The sequence below is a fragment of the Naumovozyma dairenensis genome, chromosome 1 (genome assembly GCF_000227115.2).
Source record: "Naumovozyma dairenensis CBS 421 chromosome 1, complete genome".
Lineage (NCBI taxonomy): Eukaryota > Fungi > Ascomycota > Saccharomycetes > Saccharomycetales > Saccharomycetaceae > Naumovozyma > Naumovozyma dairenensis.
This window is the reverse complement of record NC_016479.1, coordinates 335623-360656: the sequence shown is the minus strand read 5'-3', so window position 1 is coordinate 360656 and position 25034 is coordinate 335623. Positions and strand designations below refer to the sequence as shown.

The following is a 25034-nucleotide window of genomic DNA, read 5'->3' as shown; positions in this document are numbered from 1 at the left end:
CTGCAACACTAAATTCTTAAAAATTTAGTTCAGTACAGGTCTGTAAAATTTGTTTCATCATAATAAAAATAGAAAAACAATAATCAAATAAATGGGACTGACTTATTGGACGAAATTTCGAATGATTATGAATGGTGAACTCACCAATTGGACAAGCATTTTTCAAATCGTGAACATGAAAATTCCATTGCTTATTATGTTTTCTATCTTTCCTTCCATTGGTTTTTTGTTATTTGAATCTTTGAGATTGAGATATAACCCATTGAAAAACAAAAATATGTTTGGGTAGATACTAAAGGAAAACTGACAAATTGTTTTCTTAAATACATTGAAAAAGTTCCAGAATGTAAATTTTCACGCATACGGACAGACGATGGGCGCCCGCGATATGATATATTTTTTCAGTTAGGGCTTGAATCAAGATTTTCTGGTATATGATTTAGCATTTACGTACGTTATGAGAGAGCTCATCGCTCAATATAGATGTACGCTACGATAGATTGTGTATAACATACCAAGTACGAGGTGGATGCAGCATAGCTCATCATGAATATTATATTTGTTTCCATACCTGTTGATGTGACTATTGGATTAGATCATTATTCATTTGAGATCAAGAAAGATACTCCATTTAAAGGTATCGTTGATATACCGAGAGGCTGTCTCCATACACTTCATTTCCAACAAGAAGATGGTATGCGGTACGGTTATTGGCTTAATAATAATGATACAAATGGGATGAATCATAGATATTATGTGCGATACGATGCGGACGATGAACTTTACCGAATCCACGTGGAAGAAGATGAAATTAAGTATGATAATGTTGTGAGAGACTATAAGAATCGTCAATTAGTTCAGAATTATCCCAAGATTGTTGAGGAAGACGTGTGGAATCGATTAACTGAATATTGTTCATGGGATCAAATTGAAGTAATCTTCAAAAACGGAAGAGAAAATGGGGATGCAATATCAGCATACAAATATGTTGATTCCTCTATGACTTCTAAGGAAGAATCTACATTATTACGAGAGACGTTACAGCGTGATGTTGGAGATCTTACTAGGGCTTGTAATGATAAAGAACAACATTTGCATTATACCGATATTAAATTCAAATCAAGGGAGGCTATACGACCTCATCATGAATGGGAAGATTTTAATGATAAATCATATTATTTGAATGAAGTGATTCTTAAAAGACGTCCATTCAATTCATCATTTGAAAGGTTACTAGGAGAATTACAAATTACATTTTTAAACTTAATTATATTTGGTAATTATGGATCTAGTTTACAATGGCATAGTATAATCGAGTTAATTATGATGAGTTCACAAGTAAGTGAACATCATATCAAACGATTAGATGAATTATTAAGTTTACAATTGGAAACATTACCGGAAGGTTATATTGATATTTTTATCAACATGGGAATGTGGAACAGATGTCTAACTTCTTCTTTCCATAACGAATTATTGCCTAAGACGAAACAGCTGTTTGAGAAAATGATAAAAGAAGAAGAGTGTAATTCCGATATCGAATATTTTGACGACAATGAGACTGAAAAAGAAAATCAAAATCTAGGGGATAGTGAAGAAGATGAATACAAACCGACTGTAGTTGGGGGCGTCTATTACAGCTAAAATCGGGGACAAAAGTATCCGGACATACTACCTCACCCGCCAAGCCTACATTAGGACATTAGGACATTAGGATAGTCTACTTTCAATTTATTTAACCCCTGCATACATAAGAATAGAAGAACCAACCCGAGGGAATTACACGATTGTTGCGTAAATAAATAAATAAACAAATAAATAAATAAAATAAAATAATGAATAAGTAAGGGATGACCTAAAGAAAGCAATGAGAAGTTGGGTTTCCCAAGGGAGAGAAAGTAACCGCCCAGCGGTCCGGAGGGGTAACCAAGAGGAACAACACTCACGATTATCCATCCATCCATTCATCGATCAAATTCCAAGTCAACCCTTCACGCACTTACCTTAAACGACTTTTGCCACCAACACCAACACCAACACCGTAATCTTCTTATGGGCTCTCCATGTATGATTCCACTCGAGTCGAGTCGAGTCGAGTCCAGTCGAGCCGAGATGCAGAGGACAGGACAAGGCACGGTCTTCCCGGAGAGACACCGCACAAGGGTCGCAGCATCCCCTAGAAAGTTCTGGAAAAAGAAGGAACAAGGAACAAACAAATAACACAACAACACGACATCGAGTTGTGGAATCTAATAGAAAAAAATAAGGGATAATTGGAATAATACGTACGTAATAACTTGGTGAAACACAAAGGGATCACCTCACTTTTCCTTAATTAACTATTGTACCCTACATATGTCCTTGAAAAAACATATATAAAGGCCAACTTTATTCGTATTTCAAAATACATTCTTCTTGTTCTTTGTAAAATCTCTTTTCGTAATACTCTTCTCTAGTAGAACAAACAAAGTTCAATAAAAAGAAAATAAAAACAAGCAAACAAAAGAACAAATAAATTACACTATGGGAAAAGCTATCGGTATTGATTTAGGTACCACATATTCATGTGTTGCCCACTTCTCCAATGATCGTGTTGAAATCATAGCCAACGATCAAGGTAACAGAACCACTCCATCCTACGTTGCATTCACTGACACAGAAAGATTAATCGGTGATGCAGCTAAGAATCAAGCAGCCATCAATCCTCATAACACTGTTTTCGACGCCAAGAGATTAATCGGTCGTAAATTTGATGACCCAGAAGTCACTTTGGACGCTGAACATTTCCCATTCAAGATCGTAAATAAAGAAGGGAAACCCGCTATTCAAGTGGAATTTAAAGGTGAAACAAAGACTTTTACTCCCGAGGAAATATCCTCCATGGTTTTAACTAAGATGAAGGAAACCGCAGAAGGTTACCTAGGGGAAACTATAAAAGATGCTGTCGTGACGGTGCCAGCTTATTTCAATGATTCTCAAAGACAAGCTACTAAGGATGCCGGTACTATTGCTGGTATGAATGTGTTACGTATCATTAATGAACCTACTGCTGCTGCTATTGCTTATGGGTTGGATAAGAAAGGTGAAGCTGAACATAATGTGTTGATTTTCGATTTGGGTGGTGGTACTTTTGATGTCTCATTGTTGTCAATCGATGATGGTGTCTTTGAAGTGAAAGCTACCGCTGGTGATACTCATTTGGGTGGTGAAGATTTTGATAATAGATTAGTCGATCATTTAGCTAATGAATTCAAGAGAAAAAATAAGAAAGATATTACTACTAATCAAAGATCTTTAAGAAGATTAAGAACTGCTGCTGAAAGAGCTAAGAGAGCTTTATCCTCTTCATCTCAAACTTCAGTGGAAATTGATTCATTATATGAAGGTATCGATTTCTATACTTCCATAACAAGAGCAAGATTCGAAGAATTATGTGCTGATTTGTTTAGATCTACGTTAGAACCTGTGGAAAAAGTCTTGAGAGATTCTAAATTAGATAAATCTCAAGTTAATGAAATTGTTTTAGTTGGTGGTTCCACAAGAATTCCAAAAGTTCAAAAATTAGTCTCTGATTTCTTTAACGGTAAAGAACCAAATAGATCAATTAATCCAGATGAAGCTGTTGCATACGGTGCAGCTGTTCAAGCTGCTATCTTGACTGGTGATCAATCTTCTAAGACTCAAGATTTATTACTATTAGATGTTGCTCCATTATCAATGGGTATTGAAACCGCTGGTGGTATAATGACTAAATTAATTCCAAGAAACTCAACTATTCCAACAAAGAAATCTGAAACTTTCTCAACTTATGCTGATAATCAACCTGGTGTCTTAATTCAAGTATTTGAAGGTGAAAGAACAAGAACTAAAGATAATAATTTATTAGGTAAATTTGAATTGGCTGGTATCCCACCTGCTCCAAGAGGTGTACCACAAATTGAAGTCACTTTCGATATTGATGCTAATGGTATCTTAAACGTTTCCGCTGTGGAGAAAGGTACTGGTAAATCCAATAAGATTACAATCACTAACGATAAGGGTAGATTATCTAAGGATGATATTGAAAGAATGGTTTCAGAAGCTGAAAAGTTTAAAGCTGAAGATGAAAAGGAAGCTGAACGTGTTACAGCAAAGAATCAATTAGAATCTTATGCATTCTCATTGAAGAATTCTGTTAGTGAAGCTAGTTTCAAAGAAAAAGTTGGTGAAGATGATGCTAAGAAGTTAGAAACTGCTGCACAAGAAACCATTGATTGGTTAGATGCTTCTCAGGCTGCTTCTACAGAAGAATATAAAGATAGACAAAAGGAATTAGAAGCTACTGCTAATCCAATAATGACTAAATTCTATGGTGCTGGTGGTGCTGGCGCTGGAGGTATGCCAGGTGCAGGTGGTCCAATGCCAGGTGCAGGACCAGCTCCAGGTGCTGATTCTGGTCCAACTGTTGAAGAAGTTGATTAGAATCAAAAATGAAAATTTACAGATTAAACCTTTTATTTTTTTACTTCGGCTCCCCTCCTTAGGTTACATTTTTAGTACTTACTTTATAAATATTAACTAAATAAATAACTGACTAAATAAATTTAAGATATATTCATTTTCATTATTATTCAAGGTTAGACGTTTTTTTGTTATTTTTTTTGTTTCATTCATTGTTCGTTCGTTAATGCGAAATTTAGTCGAAACTTTTTGAACCGCCTTATAAATTGTAATGGGATCTGCGAACAATGTTCAGCGATGATATAACGATAATCGCCATAGAAAATAACAAGTGGTCACAACCAATACAAACCGCACAAAGGAATCATTGCCTTAGTATTCTAATGTCGGACCAAACAAATGAATGGCAACCCTCGTCTGATCCGCCATCTGAAAGTAGATATCCTTTCTCTTCACCAGTAAGAAAATTTAGCCATACTCCAGAACGTCATTCCAACAATACGAATAAAAGGGATTGCTTAACTAGTGATAGTAAGGGAAAGTCTTCAATTGTAGATGATATCTTGGATCGAAGAAGGAATCGTTACACTGATGATAACATCATCACGTCTTCACCGACCTCTTCGACGTCGAAATCACGAGCTGACAAAAAGCACGAAAAGATGAACTTGTTGCGAGATAATCAACGTCAAGAAAAGTTAGTATCCATAAGAGGTGGATTAGATAAGATGGAGCAATTTGTCATGGAGGGTGAACGATTAAGAGAAATCGAGTCATTGAAACAAGAAGCTGAAATTCATGCCATACCGACATCCTACATAGATGAGTTTGAACAAGAGAGTGCAAGTGAAGATGAAGAAGAAAATGTATCAGATGATTCAGATGAATTAGAAGATGACGAGTTGATTCGAATGCTTGAGCTTCAAGAGGGATATGAGAAGGAATTGGAAAAATTAATGTCTGATTTGTCCGTAGCATGAATTTATTATACGTTTCAGTCTTCATTGCACAGCCTAATAACGGTACGACAAGGGTGCGGAACGGGTTTTTAAGGGCAATATTACACATTGCCCTGAATAAGTTACAACGTCACCGTGTATTTCCATAGACTTAAGACAGATCTTGCCAAAGCCATTATAACTGGGAATAGATCAGAAAGATTAGGTCATTCAGTCATCAGCATAAACGAGCAGTAAGAGAGGGAATATCCCTTGGAGTTATTTATTAACAAGAACACAATAAATAGAATGAAATCATCTTTCAAGCAAGAATATCCATTTGAAAAGCGGAAAGCTGAATCAGACAAGATTTGTCAAAAATTCGAAGACAGAATCCCTGTTATCTGTGAGAAGGCAGACAATTCAGATATACCGGAAATTGATAAAAGGAAATATTTGGTTCCTTCGGATTTGACTATAGGTCAATTCGTTTATGTGGTTAGGAAAAGAATCATATTACCTGCAGAAAAGGCTATCTTTATCTTCGTAAATGATACATTACCACCCACTTCTGCTTTGTTATCTACAGTGTATCAAGAACATAAAGATAAAGATGGCTTCCTGTATATTACTTATTCGGGTGAAAATACCTTTGGATGCTCTCTGGAATAAATCCCATTACGATGAGCCAAATTATAGCTTGTATGTTTCTTTTTTTATATGTAACAAGTAGTCGATTCAACTTTCGTATAATTATATTCGATTACTGCATATATATTTCATAACATAGATATCCTATAACATGCCTTTCAACGTCCTGTACAACTTTTATGTACGATATATAACTAGTTGTTCATTGGTATTTCCCAACCATCGATGATGCAAATTTCCTCAATTTTGTGTCAGCGAGATTTCCCTTATGAAGCGCCACAAAATTACATCAAACAAGAAAGAGCATAACCTTTTTCTAAGACAATTATAACACGAACAAATAATAAGTTACCGACTATTTCCCAATTGAAAAAAGTAAAGAATAATCTAATATAATCAACTCTCCATTAACAACGATGAAAGCGAAAAAGTCTCCCACGAAACATCATGTCTTAACCACCAAGGAAAGTAACATTCCAACAAAGAAACGTAAAATATCTTTGAAGAATTCTCTAAATAAAACTAGTATTAGAAAAGAAAGTACAGAAAAAAAGGAAGCACTTAACAAGCCAAATGATAAGGAAATAGAACAAAAAAATATCACAGAGGATGAACAAACAATTGATCTAAAGAATACCTCTCATTACCTGTTAAATAAAATGAACTTGAAATTGTTACAGAAAGAAATATTTAAACTTGAAACACGACCAATGCCATACCCTGATAATCTCTGTAGCATGGAAAATATGAAGGATCTAAAGATATCAAGACTTTGGTTCCTATTTGAGTTGGAAATGATATTAGAACAAAAAATTAATCTCCGAAATTCATGGTATAATTCGGAGATTTATCAAAAAATAGATGACGATTGGCCTTCGACCAACTGTCTAGATGAAATACCTTCTGAAGGTTACGAGACATTCCCATTAAACCAAGTTTATATTCGACATATACCAGAAATTCAAGAGAACCAGGACACTGAAAAATGTGCTCAAATAGGTAATATTGACGTTGATATCGAAAGTATCCTAGACTATGTTCCAAGTAGAAAAATTCCTTCGAGCAAGCTATCCTTACGAAATAGGAAGGATGTGTTTGAAAACCTTAACTTGGATGCAAAGAAAATCTTAGAAGATAGCTCTGCATCAGACCTGTTCTCTTCTTCCACTCTGCAGTTACCTAAGAAAGCAAATATAGAAACAAATGAAAACACTAATACGGGAAAGCAACCAACTAAGGAACAAGCCAAGAAAAAGCTATGTGTCCTAGAAGAAAAATTAAGGCATTTTACTGGACTTCCTGAATAATGCAGTATATAGAATATATATAACAGCAACAACATATATGATACCATAGTATAATACATTATAATATGACAAAACTGCAAGAATTTTCTCATTAATCAAGTCTTCGTTATTGATTAAAACAATTTTCTTCAATTGTCTGAAAATAAGATGCACATATATTTATAGTTTTTTATATAAGTTTTGTGATATGGTTAACGTTTCCTCTTTTCTTTCACTTCATCATCAGTTGTTGGATGTAATCTGATGACATTTGGATAATCAGGTCTATTACCCATATATCCTTGATGCCAATCATAACTTAAAGCATAAGCCATTACTGAACCACTTCTATTAAAACTTACTACAGGGATTGATGCTTGTAATGATGGGAACCCTCTTAATCTATGTCTATGATTCTTATCCCAAAAATGGAATGACCCATCACCACCTGCTGTAACGAATGTACCATAGACAGGATGGAATGCTATACTATTAAGAGGATAAACCATTGATTGACCTTGTGAGCCAGGTGCTCTATTGGGACTTGTTTGTCTATGACATTTAAATGAAAATCCAGATTTCTTTTGTACTTCATCATCAACATACCTAATGGCACATCTACCTTCAACAGATCCAACCGCATAACCGTCACCTTCATTATAACATGAAATAACTCGAGTCTGCCATTTCAATGGAGATAATATCGTCTTGAAGATGGTTGTAGGATTACTTAAATTTATTATTGCAATATGCCTTTCAGCTGTACCAACAACTAAAAGTTGTTGTTTACTATCCATCGCATAAACACGATCTGGCATCATTAAAGTAGTAATTGGTTGTGCTTGCCTTAAGTCCCAATATTTAATAGATTTATCCCATGACCCTGTAACTAAGCACTCTGTATTTGTTGGACCACAATTAACAAATCTTAAGACTTTCACTGGAGCATCATGAGCACCAATTTGTTGATTTTGTCCACTTGCTACATCAAACAATTTGACAATATTATCACAGCCACCTGATGCTACTTTGGTACCATCGTTTGACCATCTTGTCGTTAAGACAGGCCCCATATGTTCATATTGGCTTCTACCTTGTGCTATACCATTCTGAACATCCCAAATTCGAACTTTTCCATCCCAAGAACTGCTACTAAATAAGAAATCTTGCTGAGGACTGAAGGCAATATCTGAAATGGAGTCTTCTGCTGGGTTATTTACTACAATATCATTTGCCAAATCCTTCTCGGTGGCCATTGTTTGAGTCGGCCCTGATGAACTCGATGAACTTGAATAGAATGCCATTGTTGTGTTCGACGTGCAATTTATATGGGAACTGTCGTTTGTATAAACTGGTAATATGATCTGTATTTATGACCTTCAGTTTATATTTATTACAAATGATTCTGTGCTCTCCACATAGTTTTTCTTTTGGCATAATATTCTTCATAGATACGAAAAAAAATCATAATTGATAATATTTGGATATTCTCGGCAAATCTGAAAAATCGTTATTTATGCGATGAAATGTCAGACGAAAACAATGTAAAAGCAAAGATTATATAAATAAATGATAATTCTTTAATACTGGTTATTAAACTATATTATTACAACAATGAGAGTTCGTTAACATCATTTCATAAAGTCTTAGAAGAACAATATACATAATTACAAATCGTAAGACGCTCTATTAAATAGGCCTTATATTACAGGAAGAATCATGGAAAACTCTTTCATAAGCCAGATACGGTAAAGTGCGTTAGTCTTCATGTTTATACGTTCCAACTAAGAGTCTTCCTGTAAAGTATCATCAGGCCTTTATCTCAAAGTCAGTAATCAGAATACGTAGAAACGCTTACTTCAAAATCTTCGTATTCAGGATTATTTTCCCTTCTACTCTAAGTGCAAACGAATGTAAGAGGTATTGTGATTTCGTTATTCTTTTCCGTCAAAAAATCAGAAAACTAAGTTCCTTGAAATCAACTCCAATCCATAAAATTGAATTCTGTGTCATTTTGATCGAATATATCCAAATCATATTCATTCCCAACAGGGGAATTTGGTCCTTCATGTTGTATGGAACTCAAGAGCGATTTTTTATTATTCTCATTCCTACAATCGTCATTGTTGTCATTAGGTTTCCTATCATCTTTATTTTCCTTATCATTTATATCATTGGCATCTTTTTCAAAGTCATCGAATGAATCTTTATAATTTGCGTCTGTTCCTAACGTTGGAGAAATATCAAGATCATCAAAATTATAAGCATATTCGTTCGGCAGTTCTTTTCCTTGTTCTTCTTGTCTGTGGGTTTCCTCTTGTTCATTCTCCTTGATATCTAGTAATTTGCCTGCTTGCATTGAATCTTGTAGCGTAAACTGCGCTGATGTGACTTCATTAGTAGCATTTTGATTATTTGAAGTAATATCGAGGCGCATCTCTAAAAAGTCCCTTTCACCAGGGACAGGAGCCGAGTTTGGACCTGCTGTTGAATCGATCATGGAGAATTCTCTCTTAGAGGCGCTGCTTTTCTTTTTTAATGACTGTGATGTCGTCATACTGACAATTGGAGATGATTTTGTGGAAGCTGATTCTTTTAAGGTCGTGCTAGAGATTCTTTTAAGTTTATGAGAAGTAATATTTTCCGTTGATGAAGATCCTGAAGAAGATTGCTTCTTTTCATGTAATGTAGATAAGGGACTAGACGTATTGGGTTTATTAGAGACATATGTGCACATATTCAAATTATTGAAGGTCAAGGTGGTAGGCGTTGCAGTATTTGATTGAGTAGAATATACTCTTTCTTTCAAATTGGGTGTCTTTTTTAATTCTCCAAGTGATCTCCGTCTTTTCGGTTTCTCTTGTTTGGAGTCTAGTTGATATTGCTCTGGTTTGTTACAATTCCTCTTTTTAAGTCCCTTATTAACTCTCTTGGCAACAGTAGATTTTGAACATGCCTTTGTTGCTTTTACGAATTGATCTGGACCTTGATTTCGAGGTTTGGTAATATGTTGCAATTCAGCAATGTTAGTGTTTGATTTTCTACTATGCTGTAAATTCGTAGTGTTAGTATTGGCTTTCTTGGTATTCTTCCTCTTTAAGCTTTGTTGGTTCAGCATACCATTTGGGATTGCTTCAGTGGAACCAGCCATTGATATTATTCCGTTTTGGTTTTGTTCTAAAGGCACTTTTTGTGGTGAGGATCGTATAGATGGTTCTTTGTTATTGTTATTATTATGAGGCCTCATATTATTATTTTGATACATTGCTTGTTGTGAGTTAATCGGTGTATTATTATACATGGGGGGAGGTTTTGCTTGTATAGAAGGGTTCCCTGGTCCTGAGCGTTCTGGCACCCTATTGGTATCTTGGTCAATCATTGGCTGGTGCATAATATCATTAATATTGTTATTATTATCCATGTTAGCGATGTATTGATTTTGAAGTCGATTAAATGTATCAGGGGGGAGAGAATTCATAGTATTTATGCTATTGTATGGCAAGGGTCCGTTTATATTCATTTGTGACGGCGTTCCTTGCATACTGATATTACTATTCATACGGAGAGGATTATTTTGATACATCATGGGATTCATCATTTCTGCTTGATACTCTCCTCTTTGTTCCGCGAACATCTGCATTCGAGCTGCTTGTACAGCCTTATCTTTTTGGATACGATCCTGATTTTGATGATAATTAATAATTTGGAAGTAGCTTTGAACTAATTCAGATCCACGACGTTGAGTATTCGAATTAAAAGCGTCCCAAAAGATCTGCCACCATGGATAAAGATATTCAGTTGATGAACGATCACTGTAACTGTTAACATCCGGTCTATTATCCTTCACACTATGATTTCGTTGTTCCAATTTAGCGTCTTTCACAAATGCTTCAGCTGTCCCAGTTAGGGATGAATCTATGAGGAAATTGTATATACTTTCATCAAGAGTCTTCCTGCAATTTTGATGGTAATAAATATTCTCCTCATACGCAGCCTGTGATTGACTTTTCTCGTTGTCTTCCTGCCCTTGAGAGGTTGTTTTGAAATCGTTGCTTTCTGATATGCCAGCTGGATTGAAACCGTTGACGAACATGGCAAGAAAACACAGCAAAAAAAAGAATGGGATAGATTAAAATAGCACCAAAGCGAACAGTATTCAATTCCAAAGTCTTCAACGAGAGGAATGTTCGACAGTAATCGGAGGTAGCCACGTAGAACGGAACAGCTCCTTGTCCACTTTTTCCCAAAAGGTATGTGCAAGACAATAGGTACCAAAATGGCTTTCTTACAAGGCAAGATAACAATAGGATCGAGTTCTGTACCTACATAAACATTCACTTTCACCATTCGTTAATCTCCGAGATCCTTTAGGTTCCTACCAACTTGCGCAGTAATCATCTAATAAATGTGATAATCCGTCATAATTTTTCATAGAAATGGAAAAAATGCAAAGGACCGGCTATTTTTTTAAACTGCGAAGAGGGTCAGACGACGAGAAAGACAGGGTTAAAAATTGGGTATCTTTCTGTGTAGCGCCTTAATTTTGTTTATTTTTATATTCCCTGCATTATTTATATTATTATTGTATAGAGCAAAGAGCATGCGTACTTCAGAACATATCTAGAGGTCAGGACCTAGCGAAACTCGTGAAAAAGGAAGTTTGTTTAGAAGCTGCCCCATATCTGAAGGATGAGTCCAGACTTCGTTTAGCTCTAATTCCCACTTTCCTAGCCAGCATTGACACCTTCTTTCTATTCCATGTTTTGGAGTAGTGAGCAATTTGTTTACTGGACGGTCTCGCTACACTATTTTAAGAATACAATTAATAACACCAAAATGAGCGTAAAGATTTGCAAGATTTATTTTTTTGTTAGAAACAGAATCAAACGTTTATTGTCTCTTTATTGAATATCCAATTAGCTGATCGTTACTGAGTAAAGTAATTTCTAAGCGTTGTTTTGCTGTGTGTAATGCTCAAACTAAATAAACAAACGTTACCGTATCGAGAACAGTAACGAAAATGAAAAATGAAAAATGAAAAATGGAACCTATGGTAGGGGAAAAGGGTAAATACACAAGCCTAGGTTAAGAAAACAAAATAAGTAAAAAGCTTGGGAGCCAACGGCGGAAAAGTTTTAGGCAAGGATTTTACCCCGTCTGGGCAACCTTTGAGAGAATGATGGCGGATCGTCACATTTGTAAGTAGGCAACAGCTGTCACCTCGACGTTGAGAACAATTTACTGGCCGGCAGAAGAAATGGCAAAGGATAGAAGTATGGCTCTTCCCACAACCCTGTTGTTTTACTAAACTTTCTGTACTTTAACTCATTTTAAAAATATACACCCTGCTTTTAAAATGGGGTTCTATGAAAAACGCCTCGCCTGGGTACAAATTTGCGGAAAATTTCGCTTAGAATGTTTTTTTTAGAATATTTACCGATTTAACCGGCTTTCCTCCACGAAACCTCCCTACCCTACAGCCAGAGGCCTGAGCAGAACGGCCCCCCACCCTCCTCATCTGCAAAAATCGTGCTGGGAACAGAGCGAAAATGCTGACAAGCGGGGGAGAAAGAGACTACAATTTCCTTCAGAGGCAAGGACACGAATACAGAAAGAAGGTTATCGTAGTCTAAACTTACTTATCTTGATTAGACGAGTAAGTTATAGGCAACACAGAAACTATAAAACTCTAATATTAAGTCTATATTAAAGTTTATTTAACTGTGATCAACTTTTGTAGGTGTGGCTTTAAATATGATTTATTAAGTATCCTTCCTTATTCTCTTGGAGGTTGGAATGCTATCACACATACGAGACATTTGATAAATTGGGTGTACACTGTGCTTAAATACATAGTAGAACTTGTTTTCTAATAATGTATTTTGTTTTTAAAAAGAGAGACGTATATACATATGGATACGTAATATAATAAAAGTCTATAACTGATAGACACAGATAATGTGATTAATATACAATAATGACAACCTCATGTCTTTTAAGCAATGACAGTAGCTAAGACTGCATCGGCAGCAACAATACCATTATAAGTTGTATTCAAATATTTCAAAAGTTCAATGACTTTTTGCTTCATTTCTTCTGTTTGGAATTGTTTCAATCTATCCATATTTTCTTCTCTTCCTAAAGTAGATTCTTGTTCTAATTTAATTCTTTCTTGTTCCTTAGCAAATACGGCACTTAGAATTTCAACAACCTTTGGTGTAGCATTGGCAATGACAGAATTATTTTGTTGGTATAGTTTCATTATTAATTCAAAGATTGGATTATATTCTTCAAATCCGGTCTTTAATGGTAAATGTGCTAATAATGCTGGAAGAGTTTGATCCACTGGAACAAAATTTTCGTTCTTTAAGGTCATTCTAGCAACACAACCAGTAGCATTGGCATAGGATCTATCAATGGTTTCTCTAGTGGCTTCATCATCTTCTGTTAAAGCCTTTTGATCAGCTGTGCTTAACAATTCATACAAAGCTTTCAATACTGGTTCGTAGACTGATGTAACATCAAATTGAGCATATTCACACAATAACCCAACACCGTATGCAGCATTACCTCTTACTTCTAATGATTTATCACTTGTTAAGATAATGATTAAACTTTCTAACATCTCTTGAATAAATGGATTAGATTCTTTCATACCTAAGACAATCTCTGAAACAGCACCAACAGCAGATGATCTCTTATTTTTGGATTTAGATTTGAACAATGTGAAGATAGTTGGTTTGAAGGTTTCGAAAACTTTTGGGAAGTCAGAAGCTAAGGAAAACGATAGACTAACCAAAACTTCTAATACAACATCTTGTAGAGTAGCTTCAGTTTCAGAGGCATCTAATTCTTCATCCTTTGGAATATCTTCTTCCATATCAATAGTTTGACAGGTATGCTCACCCTTTAAGACATTATTGACCTGTAAACATAAAGATTCCAAACCCGCTGTGTTACCATTATCCATGACAATAATAGGACCGAATTGCTTGATCATATTAGCAAAATCTTCCATTACTGTAATGACCATGGCAGTTTCAAATTCATCAACAATATTAGTCAAAGCAGTTTCTCTAGCGGATTGAATAATGGTTAAGACACTTTGATCAACATATGAACCGGCTGGAATACCCTTTGGATAACTTTCAGCCACTGCACCAGAAGCTAATAAAACAGCTTTAACAATATTCCAAATGGTGTTCAAAGCAGTTTCTCTTAAACCATAGGATTCTTCCACTTGTTCATTTAATATTTTCAAACTTTCTTCAACGTATGGCAAGAAATGTTTCTTCGTCCCAATAGCTAATTCCGATAAAGCAGCAGCAGCAACTTCCTTTTCGTAAGCAATACCGGTATTAACAGTAAACTTACTTTGTAAATCTTCTTCAGAACCACCGTCAGCCAAGGCAGCTAATTCATCACCTTCACCTTCAAATTGATATTCGCTCAATCCTAAAGTCTTGAAAATTTCTGGCATGACAGTCTTTAAGAATGGTGCGAAATTTTCACCGTAAACTTTGGCAAGATTGGCAATGAAAGCATAACCAGATTCTCTTAATCTAGCAGAATCAGTTCTAATAGCATCATAGGCAGCAGTGACTAATGGATCGGCAAATGGAGCAAATGTTTCTGATCTAACAGCTCTAGCCATAGTAGAGATATTTTCAAAAGTCATGGCTCTCAATTCAATGTCATCTTCAGTCATCCCTTCAATGTTGGAACAATTTTGAATAAATTGTTCCAAGTATTGAACACTTGTCTTGAAGTATGGAATGAATGCAGAACCAGCAGCAAACGCAGCAGAACCAATAGCAGAAACAATAGCACATCTTAGTTTGGATGATTGGTTACTTTCTAACATGTAGAACAATTTGTTCATTAATGGTTCCAAATACTTAATAATGGCATCGTAGGCGATAAATTCTAATAATCCATCTAAGGCAACAGTGGCGTAATTATAAATGACGACGAATTTAGCAGAATCGATAATGTCAATGATTAATGGTAAAAAATCTTCATGGAACTTGGCAACATCATCTTGCAAATCAGTAGTCAATTGGGAAACACATTTCAATGCAGCCAATTTGACAACTGGTTCAGAATCTTTCAAACCTGCAATAGCAGCTGGGATAATCTTATCAAATTGAGACAAAATGTAATCCGGAGAACCAGTTACAGCGACAGAGATAGCTAAAAGAATAGCTCTTCTTTCAAAACTATTAGTAGAGTGCAACATAGTAGGTAAATGTTCAACGATAACTGAAGCGACTTGAGATGGTGGCAATTCAGATGCAGCAAACGCAATCAATCTGATGGCAGCTGATGGTGGGGTATTTTCTTCATTTTCACTGGTTTCCTCTTCATTGTTCAATTCATCTTCAACGTCAATTTCTTCAGCAGCAATTCTCAAAGCAGATAAAGTAATCTCTGGACCTAATTTACTTTGAGAAACCTTGGATTTTCTATAACTTAAAGCAGAAATGATAAATTGAATAGCATAGACTCTAACTTCTTCTTCGATTTCCTTGTTGACAGCGATTTGCAAAGCCAATTTAATCAAATCAGCAATAGTATTACCAGTCAATTGAGAGTCCAATAGAAGGAAATCGTTCAAACAATTGAAAATCAATTTGGCATTATCAGTGTCATCTGCTTTAATGACTGCATCTAAGACAGCAACGAATGATGGAATTAAAGAAATAAATTTGGCAGCCTGTTGTGGATTGATTTCATCTTGTTCTTCAATCAATGCAGAAACGTGGTTCAAAGCTTGTGCGGATAGGGATCTGGTTTCCAACGATGCAGTATCGTTAATGGTTTGACTGAATAAGTTCAAGAAGTCATCAATGTATCTAGTCAAAGACTNNGGGAGGAATTCTTCTAATAAGGATAANAGAATGAAAATGGCAGTTTGTCTAGTGGCAGCATCTTCATTGGAAGCTGCTTGGATCAAATTAGGAATCAAATCCGGCCATTTGTTAGCTTCTAATTCTTCAATACTGATAGCTGCGATAACATGAGCATTTGCATGACGAATAATTTGCTTTTCTTCAGTGAAGGCATTTTGCAACAAGGATGTTTTGATTTGGGTCTTGGTGGCATCATCTAAAGAGTTCCAGTGTTTTGGAATCAATTTTCTAACTTCGATACCTGCTAATTGTCTAACACCAACATCCGGTTGAGTTTGTAAAATATTGACCAAAGCAGGAACTGACGCAGGTTGTGGATAGTAGACAGTTTGTAAAGTCTTGGTTGCTTCTTTCAAACCGGCACCGGTAGATTGGGTAATGGCAGCCAAGATCCTTTGAAGATCATTATAGTATTCTTCAGTTGACATATTGAATCAGTAGAGCTTGGTTATTATATCCTGATAATAAGATCTACAGTTAGATACAGATCTCTACTTTGAAGTGTATCTGTGTTTTTCAATAAGATAATAGTTTGTTATTTTATCAATGTAAGTTTTTTTTTGTATCTCATCGATTTTTCTTCAAAATTTTCAAAACAAAAGGAAAGAAGATTTACGGACCGGCAGATGCGCGTAAAATTCAACGCAAACGGTGAACGCGTCACAATTTTTGGCCCGTAAAATAAATCCATCGCGACATGATGGTCAGACTACCCTGGTAAATGAATAAAGCTATACTGCTGTATCGGAACGCAGATCTTACGAGCAAAACAGACAGGTTACATACACGATGCAGGTCAATTGTTTGATTTCGTAGAAATGGAAAAAACATGATAGAGTTTTTATAAAAGGATAGTATATACACACTTAAATGTTAGATCTTAGATCATGTTCTATATCGTCTAATTTAGAGTCTATGTTTTCGATGGTCATACCAATCAATTGTCTATATTTGTGGATTTTAGTGGATGACGTGGCTTTACATCTAGCATCACTTATCTTCTTCAAAGTAGAGACTCTCTTCATTTGTAATAGCACTAATTCAATTGCATATCGAAGTTGTGATTCATCAGGTATAGCAGTAACGTTAGTATTGTCAACAACTGCCGGAGAACTTTCACGGTCTGGGCTAATATCTATCTCAGATTCTTCATCCTGGACCAATGTTGCAAGTTTCAAAGCTTGTAATTTTTCCATACAACGAATGAAATCTTGTTTAGCATCTTGAACTAAGGATGATAGTTTAGAATTCTCCTCTTTAATTTGTTCAGTATCCTTTATATCACTCGAAGTACCTGCAACTTGGTCATGTTGAAATGATTCATAAAGTTGTTTTTCATGAGCTTTTGTCTCAGATATAGTATGCTCAGCCTTTGCTAATTCCTCTTCTACAGCACAAATCTCTGAAGAAAGATAATGTGGTTCGTCCTTAATAAATGTAGTCAATTTCACTGCTGCTCGAGTTATTTTATTAGCTACAATGTCCATATGTGTTTCATGTTTCTCAATTGATCCGATTGGTGATCTTTCAATATTATCTTCATCGGTACTTAAAAAAGAGTTTTTCAAACTTGAACCATGTTTGTACACTTTCGGATTCGAATAAGTGTTGGAAGAATTGAGACCTTTCTTATATAGCATAGGTGATCCTTCTAGAAGTTTAATTGGAGTTGTTTTTGAATCCTTTAGAATGGAAGAAGTTAATAAAGAGTCGTTATTTGAGAAATCTTCTATGATACTATAGTTATATGATGGTATATGCGATGTTTGATCTCCTTTCGATGGTACTATAACATTATTAGGGTATAGTCCATTATCTAAATCTTTTTTCGTAGTACCAATATGGTCAATGTTCTTGGATTCGGCACGTCTGGAACCATCCTTCCCCTTCTTTGTAGCTGGTCCTATCCTTACAAGCTCATCAACTTTATTCTTTTCAGAATCCTTTGATTCATTTACTGGCTCATCCATACGAGTCATCCGATGGGCATCTGTTAGAAGCTGCTGAGATGGAGGAAAGTCCGTTGGAAATGTTGGTATGTTCTGCTGAGAAGGCTGTGGTTGCTGTTGCCGTTGAGGCTGTTGCTGCAGATGTTGAGGTTGATGCTGTCCAATGTGAGGATGAATTGATGAGGTTGAAGGAGGTACCATATTAAATTTGGCTAAAATTGTAGCAGGAGATTCGTTATCCATATTTGGTATATCCATAGAAGCACCTAAGTAGCAAAATTTATTACATAATTCCAGATTAATGTTCAAGGCAGCTAGATGTAGAGGTGTATTTCCTATATTGTCCTGGAAATTTAAACACATTTTCAATAGAGAATAATCTTCTTCAGCTAAATTTTGTAAAATCATATCCATATAATAATTGATAACATTTGGATCTTTGGATTTATTAACACTCAATTCAACTAGATAATGAATTGGCAATCTCCCATTGGCATCAGGTGTTATCAGACATATTCTAAGAATCGAGATTATTTCTGCAAAATTTCCAGCTTTATAACAATTATTGTAAAAAACTGATTTCGATACGGCATTGAACCCTGCTAAATTACATTGAAGAGCATTTGCGTTCAATACAATCAATATCTTAAGGAATGGAATATTAGCCATTGCTGTAGCCCAGTGTAGTGGAGAGTGACCTTGTTCGTCAATGTTGACATTTATATCGAAATTGGGAGGCGGATGAGATAACTTTGCAAATAATTCTGGATCAATTTGGTTATAATTTTCTGAAGAAAGAACCTGCAGTATGATTGCTTTATAATTATCAATCGCAATTTGATCATCATTCAATACTACGTCAGAATAATGAGGTGTTACAGATTTAGATGTCAAAGGTGTTGGATTATCATGCGATGAGAATGTCTCCAGTATAGAACCGTTTGAGTAGTTATGTGCAGATCTATTATTTCTTTGATTCTCGTTACTAGTGTTTGCATTACTTAACGGTCTTGTATATCCATTTTGTAAAGGTATTGGATTTTTCTTAGTTGGTATCGAGTTTTTAGTCGTTTCCATTAGTTTCATTTTTGGTAAATTTTTATTTGACCTTTTTTTTGTAGGTTCACTTTTATTCACATGTAGAGGTATTGTTATTGGTTTACTACTATTGCTGTTAATATTGTTGTTTTCGTTCAATCCGCTATAATTAGATAATTTCACCTGTTGTCGCTGTTGTTTAGGTGGAGGATTTGTATTTTGTGGTGTAAATGCTATAAAGGGCGGCAGATTTGATTTATAATTAGGATTGTTATGATTACTGGTGATATTATGATTATTATTAACATGTTTATCCATTTGTTCAATTTTAATATTTGGTTGTCCTGTAACATTGCTTAAATTTGTTGGTATAGGAAAGAACTGCAATGGCTTTTGAGTTGCAGAATATCGGGTTGTGGATGGTGTGTTTGTTGATATTGTAGAAGTACTACTTGCCGGTTCTCTAGGTTTACGATGACTATTGCTATTATTGATATTATCGTTATTATTATCGTCACCATTATTTTCTGAATTGTTATTTAAGAAATTCGAATTTTCTAAGCCTGTTAGATGTGTTAAATTCAAATGGTTCATACTGGACAACATATACGATTGTTGAGGCGTTTGGAACACTAAATTTTGTAATGGACTTGGATTTGCTTGGAATGAATTATTCTTCTTCGATTTTTTAATTCCAGCATTATTAGCTGCAGAAAGGTTTTTCTTTTTAGGTGTCTTGTTATAACTTGAAGGTGACGTGATTTTAGTATGTGGAGAAGTCTTTCTGAGTACACTATTTTTACTTCTCTTATGAGGTGGATTTGCTGGATCCAGTTTAAAATTTAAAATTTCTGTAACGACGGGTTCAGTAATTGTGTATTTCTTGGCCAAAAACATTGCTGATTCTAATGGGATCCATGTACCTTGAAATCTACCATAACCACCTTGAACTTTTTCATGTTTCATTTCATTTGCTTCCAATTCTAATACTTTTGTTCTTTGAGCTTTGGAGAACTTACCAATTTTGAATACTTGTGTAATATTAATCCAGTCATCTCTTGTTCTTCTCATTACTACTTTTGCTTCATAACCCTTCACGTAACATTCATAAACGTCTGTATCTGCATAAGTTGCAATCTCAATAATTGGACGTGAACTTTGAGGTGTCAATGATAAATGATCTGTGAGATTTGCCGTTATTCGTTGTGTCATTTTTGGTGGTAAGCCATTAAGTGAATGGAAATTGTTATTGTTGTTATCCATTATGATTATATTTACTAATGATTATGGATATGGATATGGTAGATAAGCAATAACAATTAATTTTGAGGAAGAATATTAATAGTGGATATCAATTGATGGAATCGAAACCTTCTAGAAGAGATGGCAGAATATATCTAAAAGCTAAGTTATATTATCAAATGCAAAAAGAAAATGATGCCAAATGTATCTTCTATCTGTTTCCTGTATGAATCTTCAATTGCTGGATTATTTTCAGTGAAATGATTGCAATTGCAGCTGGAATACGTTGCTCGTGGGACAATTGCTTGAGCTAATCAACAAATACGGAATTACTAGGTAATTTTAGTTGTTTTGTCACTATAGAAATGGCTATTATCACCATAGTGTTGATGTTAAAGGATAAATTTGTTGCACTATTACGCCGGCTTAATATCTAATTAGCGGTAAATTTTTGCCTAAAAGGGACAAAACGCGTGAACAATAGACGCGTAAACTCCAATGATAATTTGACCTTAACGCGTTCTGATTGGAAACTAACCCTTATGAAAGAAGATAATGAAGATATAATACAATTCTAAATGAATTCTATATATAACTTCAAACTTTTCTAGTAATAGTATCACATATAATTAAAATTTTTCCCTGGGGTTTCCAAATGAGCTCATTATTGGTACCAGTCTCGTATATTTAGGTAATTAGCTACGATCTTTTTGCAAAAACGCTCTCTACATTACAGAATCTATAATATACATGGGACCACTGTATCTTTATAGTCTTTTCCTTATTTTTAGGTTTTGAATTCCTTACTCAATTATCCCTTATACAAAAATGGGTTTATTTGCAGAAACAAAGGGATGGTGCCAGATATCGGTCCTCATTAGAGAAGCTCTTGAAGTGGACGTATCTCATGGGAATGTTTATGATTACTCTTACTATATATTTAAACAATAACGCTATTCGGGTTCGAAATAAATAAACAAACATGATTCAGGGGAGGGAAAATTTAGCCGCCCAGCTAGGTTTAGATTGGCACGTGATCGGAAGTTCCCAGGTTTTCCGTTGAAGGTGATTTTTGTTAAAAAGTTGAAAAATCCATTGGGAACCGTAAAGTGAGTACATTAGAGAAACAATGAACATCCAAAAGGAAACAGAAGTACAATTGAGAGACTAAGGTTGATATGTTCATTCAAGTACAACTTTAAAGTAGTTTAGATCAAGAGTTTAGTTGTTCATATTAAATCTGCATTCAAGTAGCATTGACCTATTCTGGGAATAAATTAATCAAAAAGGGAAGAAACAAAGAAAGTAATCACGATGTTACCTCTTTATCTATTAACAAACGCAAAGGGTCAGCAAATGCGTGTGGAATTGAAGAACGGTGAAGTCATTGAAGGAAAGTTAACCAATGTTGATAATTGGATGAATTTGACGCTATCGAATGTTAGTGAATATAAAGGATCTGATGCTTTTGCTAGTCCTCAGACTGAGGTAATGAAGTCAACAGAAATTTATGTTAGAGGTACTTTCATTAAATATATTAATCTACCTGACGATATTATTGACATTGTTAAACAACAAATTAATATGAATAATAGCAGCAACAGTAATAGGAAGTATATTGGTAGTGGAAATAGATATGGGTCTTCCGGGAGCGGTGGTAGATCTGGCGGTTATAATAGAAGAGATAATTATAATAACAACAGTAGTGGTAGAAGGAATTATAACGCAGGAAATCGTCGTTCTTATCAGCAGAATCAACAACAGCACCAAAACCAACACCAGCAGCAACATCAACAACAATATCATAATAATAATAACGAAAATAGAACAAATCCTAACGGTATGGGAGGTTATGTCCAAATTCAACAACTACCTAGCAACACTAATCCACAATTACCTTCTCAAAATGTTGAATTTTAAAATTTATCAGAGAACTTAACTAGAAAGTTGTTTCTCAATGTTCCTCTATATAGCAATTTAGGAAACGAAAAAAAAATAGTAACGATTAAAGAGCCAAGCATACATGTGCACGTTCTCATCTTCAACTAGAACTTATTCTCCTAATGATTATTCACCTAGCATAATATGAAAACATAAACAAAAACATATTATTTAATTACTTTAATGTACTTCTTTGATTGGTTTTTTTTATTAAATTGTTTTAAGGAAAGAACACGTCCTGTAATTTACATACTTCATCTGTAAATAGATTAGATTCAATTGTTACTATCATTGACAGCTGTTTGTAATGATAATAGACCATATCGTACGTGTACCGTCATAAACATATATTGGAGTATAGGATTATAGTATATAATTTAAAATTATTATTGAGATTTTATTAGACTATACTGTTATGTCTTAGCGCGATTATGATTCCCCTATGTTTTTATCATAGTTATCTATCTATCTACCTTTCTATCTACCTATCTATCTACCTATCTATTAAATGGTTATGCATGAAACTTCTAATCTGCATAATCTTGAAATTTGTAACGATAAAGTTTTTCAACGAAGAAATGACTTGTCAAAGATGCAATAGATCCCATAGCACAACCACATAATGTATTAAATAAAGCACCGTAACAAACGGAAATGAAAATAGATGAGAATCCACGGATATTGAGGATAAAGAAAACATAATATAATGAATATAGTTCCATATACCATGCACAACTACTCCCCATGAAAAAACTTATCCATCTCCAATCGGTATTATTCCTATCAGCCATATGTAACATTGTATATGTCCCTATAATTGCAATTTCTCCAACAACTATACATAATAATAAAATATTAGCGAACAAAAATCCATAGAAATAATAAAATGCCGTCTTCTCTAACCAGACTGATTTGTAAACATATTGCAATTCAACGTATATTATGACAAATGGGAATATACCACTTAATAATATTGGTAATGCAATCTTGATTGATTTCAATCTAGCCCCAAACAAGAATATATGTTTCTTGGGTTTCAGTTTATTAGCAAAAAGCTCTAACTCGGGCCTACTAGTATGGAATTTAGGATCAGTTAGGCTCCCTTTTGTTTTGGAACTATTCGCCATATAACCACCTAGTATACTCAATGGAATACATACAATGAAATAGACAGTAATAAACATAACTACTGTCTTGAATGGTAACGCATGAGTAGAATCGTGTGCCCAAACAATCGAATTTAACAATAATGTAACTATCATGACGATACCTGGTAAAAATGAACCACATAGGATAGCGAAAAATAGATGGAAGCCTTTCTTGATAGGTTGTTTCTTCATTGTAGCTTTGTTTTTCAATCGTAATAGTACGGATCCAATATAAGAGGACATAAATGCACCAAGAACAAAACATAAAACAGCCATTGTTAGTACAGAGTCCCCGATGTCATGTAATTTATTTAATGAGCATGATATCGTTAAGGAACCTAACACAGTGAAAAGGAATTGTACACCCATTGAAACAAATAGTATCAGTAAATTAGCTAGAGGAGTTCGTTCATTTATTATCCAATTTCTAGCAACCTCATAAACTAAACCGTTACGATGTTCCTCACTCTTATTGATATCAGTAGATATATCTCTAGATGACTTGAAACTCCTTAATAGTATGACACTTACAACGAATGACATTAGAAAGACAATACCAGCGGAGTTAGCAAGACTAATCCAATGGAATTGCGTCGTCTTATTCTCCGATAATTCACCACTATTTAAATATAAATCCCATCTATGGTCCCAATCAACCAAGTATTCTTCTCTCCAATATACAGAATAAGTAAAGGGGATAAATGTTAAATCATCATCATTTTCAGGAATAACTATCTCATACGGTTCATAGTTTTTTGATGCACCGGGACAATGGAAATCAGATACAGATTTAGGATAAACTTCAAAACCAACTATTGTATGCTTATTCACATCAACAGTATTATATCTAATAACTAACATGACATGTGTATTCAAATAAACTTTCCCTGTATCTGGGTCAACAAAGCCTAGTGGGAAGCCTGATGCATAATATTTCTTTTGATCGATCGTAGAGATAAACGTGGTTGCAGCTGGTAATTCTTCATCAATTAACCACTGAACAACATATCCATCTTCCACCAATTTTTTTGCATTTTTCAACCCTTCCTTTGTTGTTTTTCTGGTACATAAAATATGACATGTGTCATCTTGACCAAATTTTAAAATGTAGTCACTTTGCCATTTACGATCACCACGAATGATCTCATTTAACGATAAATGTAGAGGTTTCTTATGCATAGTGGGCGGACAAGTAAATGGCAAATCATAGTATGCATACGGTAGCTGAGTCAAATCAGATTCCACTTTATTAACGATCAGTTCTACTTCATCTCCTTGGAAATAAAAATTCGGTTGTAACCAACCAGCTTTTTCTAAGATTGTATTGTTCCCCCGTTTGTTGGATACATTCCCATAAAATATATAGAAAAGAATGAATGATGTTATGGCAAACACCAAAGTTTTTTTCCTCACTCTCATATTAGCATATAGTCGTATATATTTTATTATACGTTCTTTGTATCAAATCGGTTAGACGTCCTTTTTATTG

General features: G+C 34.8%; 11 protein-coding genes across 11 annotated transcripts; 6 read left to right on the top strand and 5 right to left on the bottom strand.

Moving 5' to 3' along the window:
* Window positions 1-546: 546 nt before the first annotated feature.
* AAR2 (U5 snRNP complex subunit AAR2) lies at window positions 547-1644 on the top strand (the record flags this gene model as incomplete). Its single annotated transcript, XM_003667514.1, has 1 exon — window positions 547-1644. The coding sequence occupies one exon, from the start codon at window positions 547-549 to the stop codon at window positions 1642-1644; it is 1098 nt and encodes a 365-aa protein (XP_003667562.1).
* Window positions 1645-2523: 879 nt separating this feature from the next.
* Window positions 2524-4461, top strand: NDAI0A01600 (uncharacterized protein; the record flags this gene model as incomplete). The annotated part of the gene is made up of 1 exon (XM_003667513.1): window positions 2524-4461. The coding sequence occupies one exon, from the start codon at window positions 2524-2526 to the stop codon at window positions 4459-4461; it is 1938 nt and encodes a 645-aa protein (XP_003667561.1).
* A 266-nt stretch (window positions 4462-4727) lies between these two features.
* On the top strand, window positions 4728-5420 carry RTT105 (Rtt105p; the record flags this gene model as incomplete). Its single annotated transcript, XM_003667512.1, has 1 exon — window positions 4728-5420. The coding sequence occupies one exon, from the start codon at window positions 4728-4730 to the stop codon at window positions 5418-5420; it is 693 nt and encodes a 230-aa protein (XP_003667560.1).
* A 267-nt stretch (window positions 5421-5687) lies between these two features.
* On the top strand, window positions 5688-6050 carry NDAI0A01580 (autophagy-related protein 8; the record flags this gene model as incomplete). The annotated part of the gene is made up of 1 exon (XM_003667511.1): window positions 5688-6050. The coding sequence occupies one exon, from the start codon at window positions 5688-5690 to the stop codon at window positions 6048-6050; it is 363 nt and encodes a 120-aa protein (XP_003667559.1).
* A 395-nt stretch (window positions 6051-6445) lies between these two features.
* On the top strand, window positions 6446-7336 carry MAM1 (Mam1p; the record flags this gene model as incomplete). Its single annotated transcript, XM_003667510.1, has 1 exon — window positions 6446-7336. The coding sequence occupies one exon, from the start codon at window positions 6446-6448 to the stop codon at window positions 7334-7336; it is 891 nt and encodes a 296-aa protein (XP_003667558.1).
* A 191-nt stretch (window positions 7337-7527) lies between these two features.
* Window positions 7528-8619, bottom strand: GLE2 (RNA export factor GLE2; the record flags this gene model as incomplete). Its single annotated transcript, XM_003667509.1, has 1 exon — window positions 7528-8619. The coding sequence occupies one exon, from the start codon at window positions 8617-8619 to the stop codon at window positions 7528-7530; it is 1092 nt and encodes a 363-aa protein (XP_003667557.1).
* Window positions 8620-9293: 674 nt separating this feature from the next.
* NDAI0A01550 (uncharacterized protein) lies at window positions 9294-11408 on the bottom strand (the record flags this gene model as incomplete). The annotated part of the gene is made up of 1 exon (XM_003667508.1): window positions 9294-11408. One exon carries the CDS (start codon window positions 11406-11408, stop codon window positions 9294-9296), a length of 2115 nt encoding a protein of 704 aa, XP_003667556.1.
* Window positions 11409-13310: 1902 nt separating this feature from the next.
* On the bottom strand, window positions 13311-16655 carry KAP123 (karyopherin KAP123; the record flags this gene model as incomplete). Its single annotated transcript, XM_003667507.1, has 1 exon — window positions 13311-16655. One exon carries the CDS (start codon window positions 16653-16655, stop codon window positions 13311-13313), a length of 3345 nt encoding a protein of 1114 aa, XP_003667555.1.
* A 438-nt stretch (window positions 16656-17093) lies between these two features.
* SWI4 (SBF complex DNA-binding subunit SWI4) lies at window positions 17094-20477 on the bottom strand (the record flags this gene model as incomplete). The annotated part of the gene is made up of 1 exon (XM_003667506.1): window positions 17094-20477. One exon carries the CDS (start codon window positions 20475-20477, stop codon window positions 17094-17096), a length of 3384 nt encoding a protein of 1127 aa, XP_003667554.1.
* Window positions 20478-21770: 1293 nt separating this feature from the next.
* LSM4 (U6 snRNA complex subunit LSM4) lies at window positions 21771-22376 on the top strand (the record flags this gene model as incomplete). Its single annotated transcript, XM_003667505.1, has 1 exon — window positions 21771-22376. The coding sequence occupies one exon, from the start codon at window positions 21771-21773 to the stop codon at window positions 22374-22376; it is 606 nt and encodes a 201-aa protein (XP_003667553.1).
* Window positions 22377-22924: 548 nt separating this feature from the next.
* On the bottom strand, window positions 22925-24964 carry TMN3 (Tmn3p; the record flags this gene model as incomplete). The annotated part of the gene is made up of 1 exon (XM_003667504.1): window positions 22925-24964. One exon carries the CDS (start codon window positions 24962-24964, stop codon window positions 22925-22927), a length of 2040 nt encoding a protein of 679 aa, XP_003667552.1.
* Window positions 24965-25034: the final 70 nt, after the last annotated feature.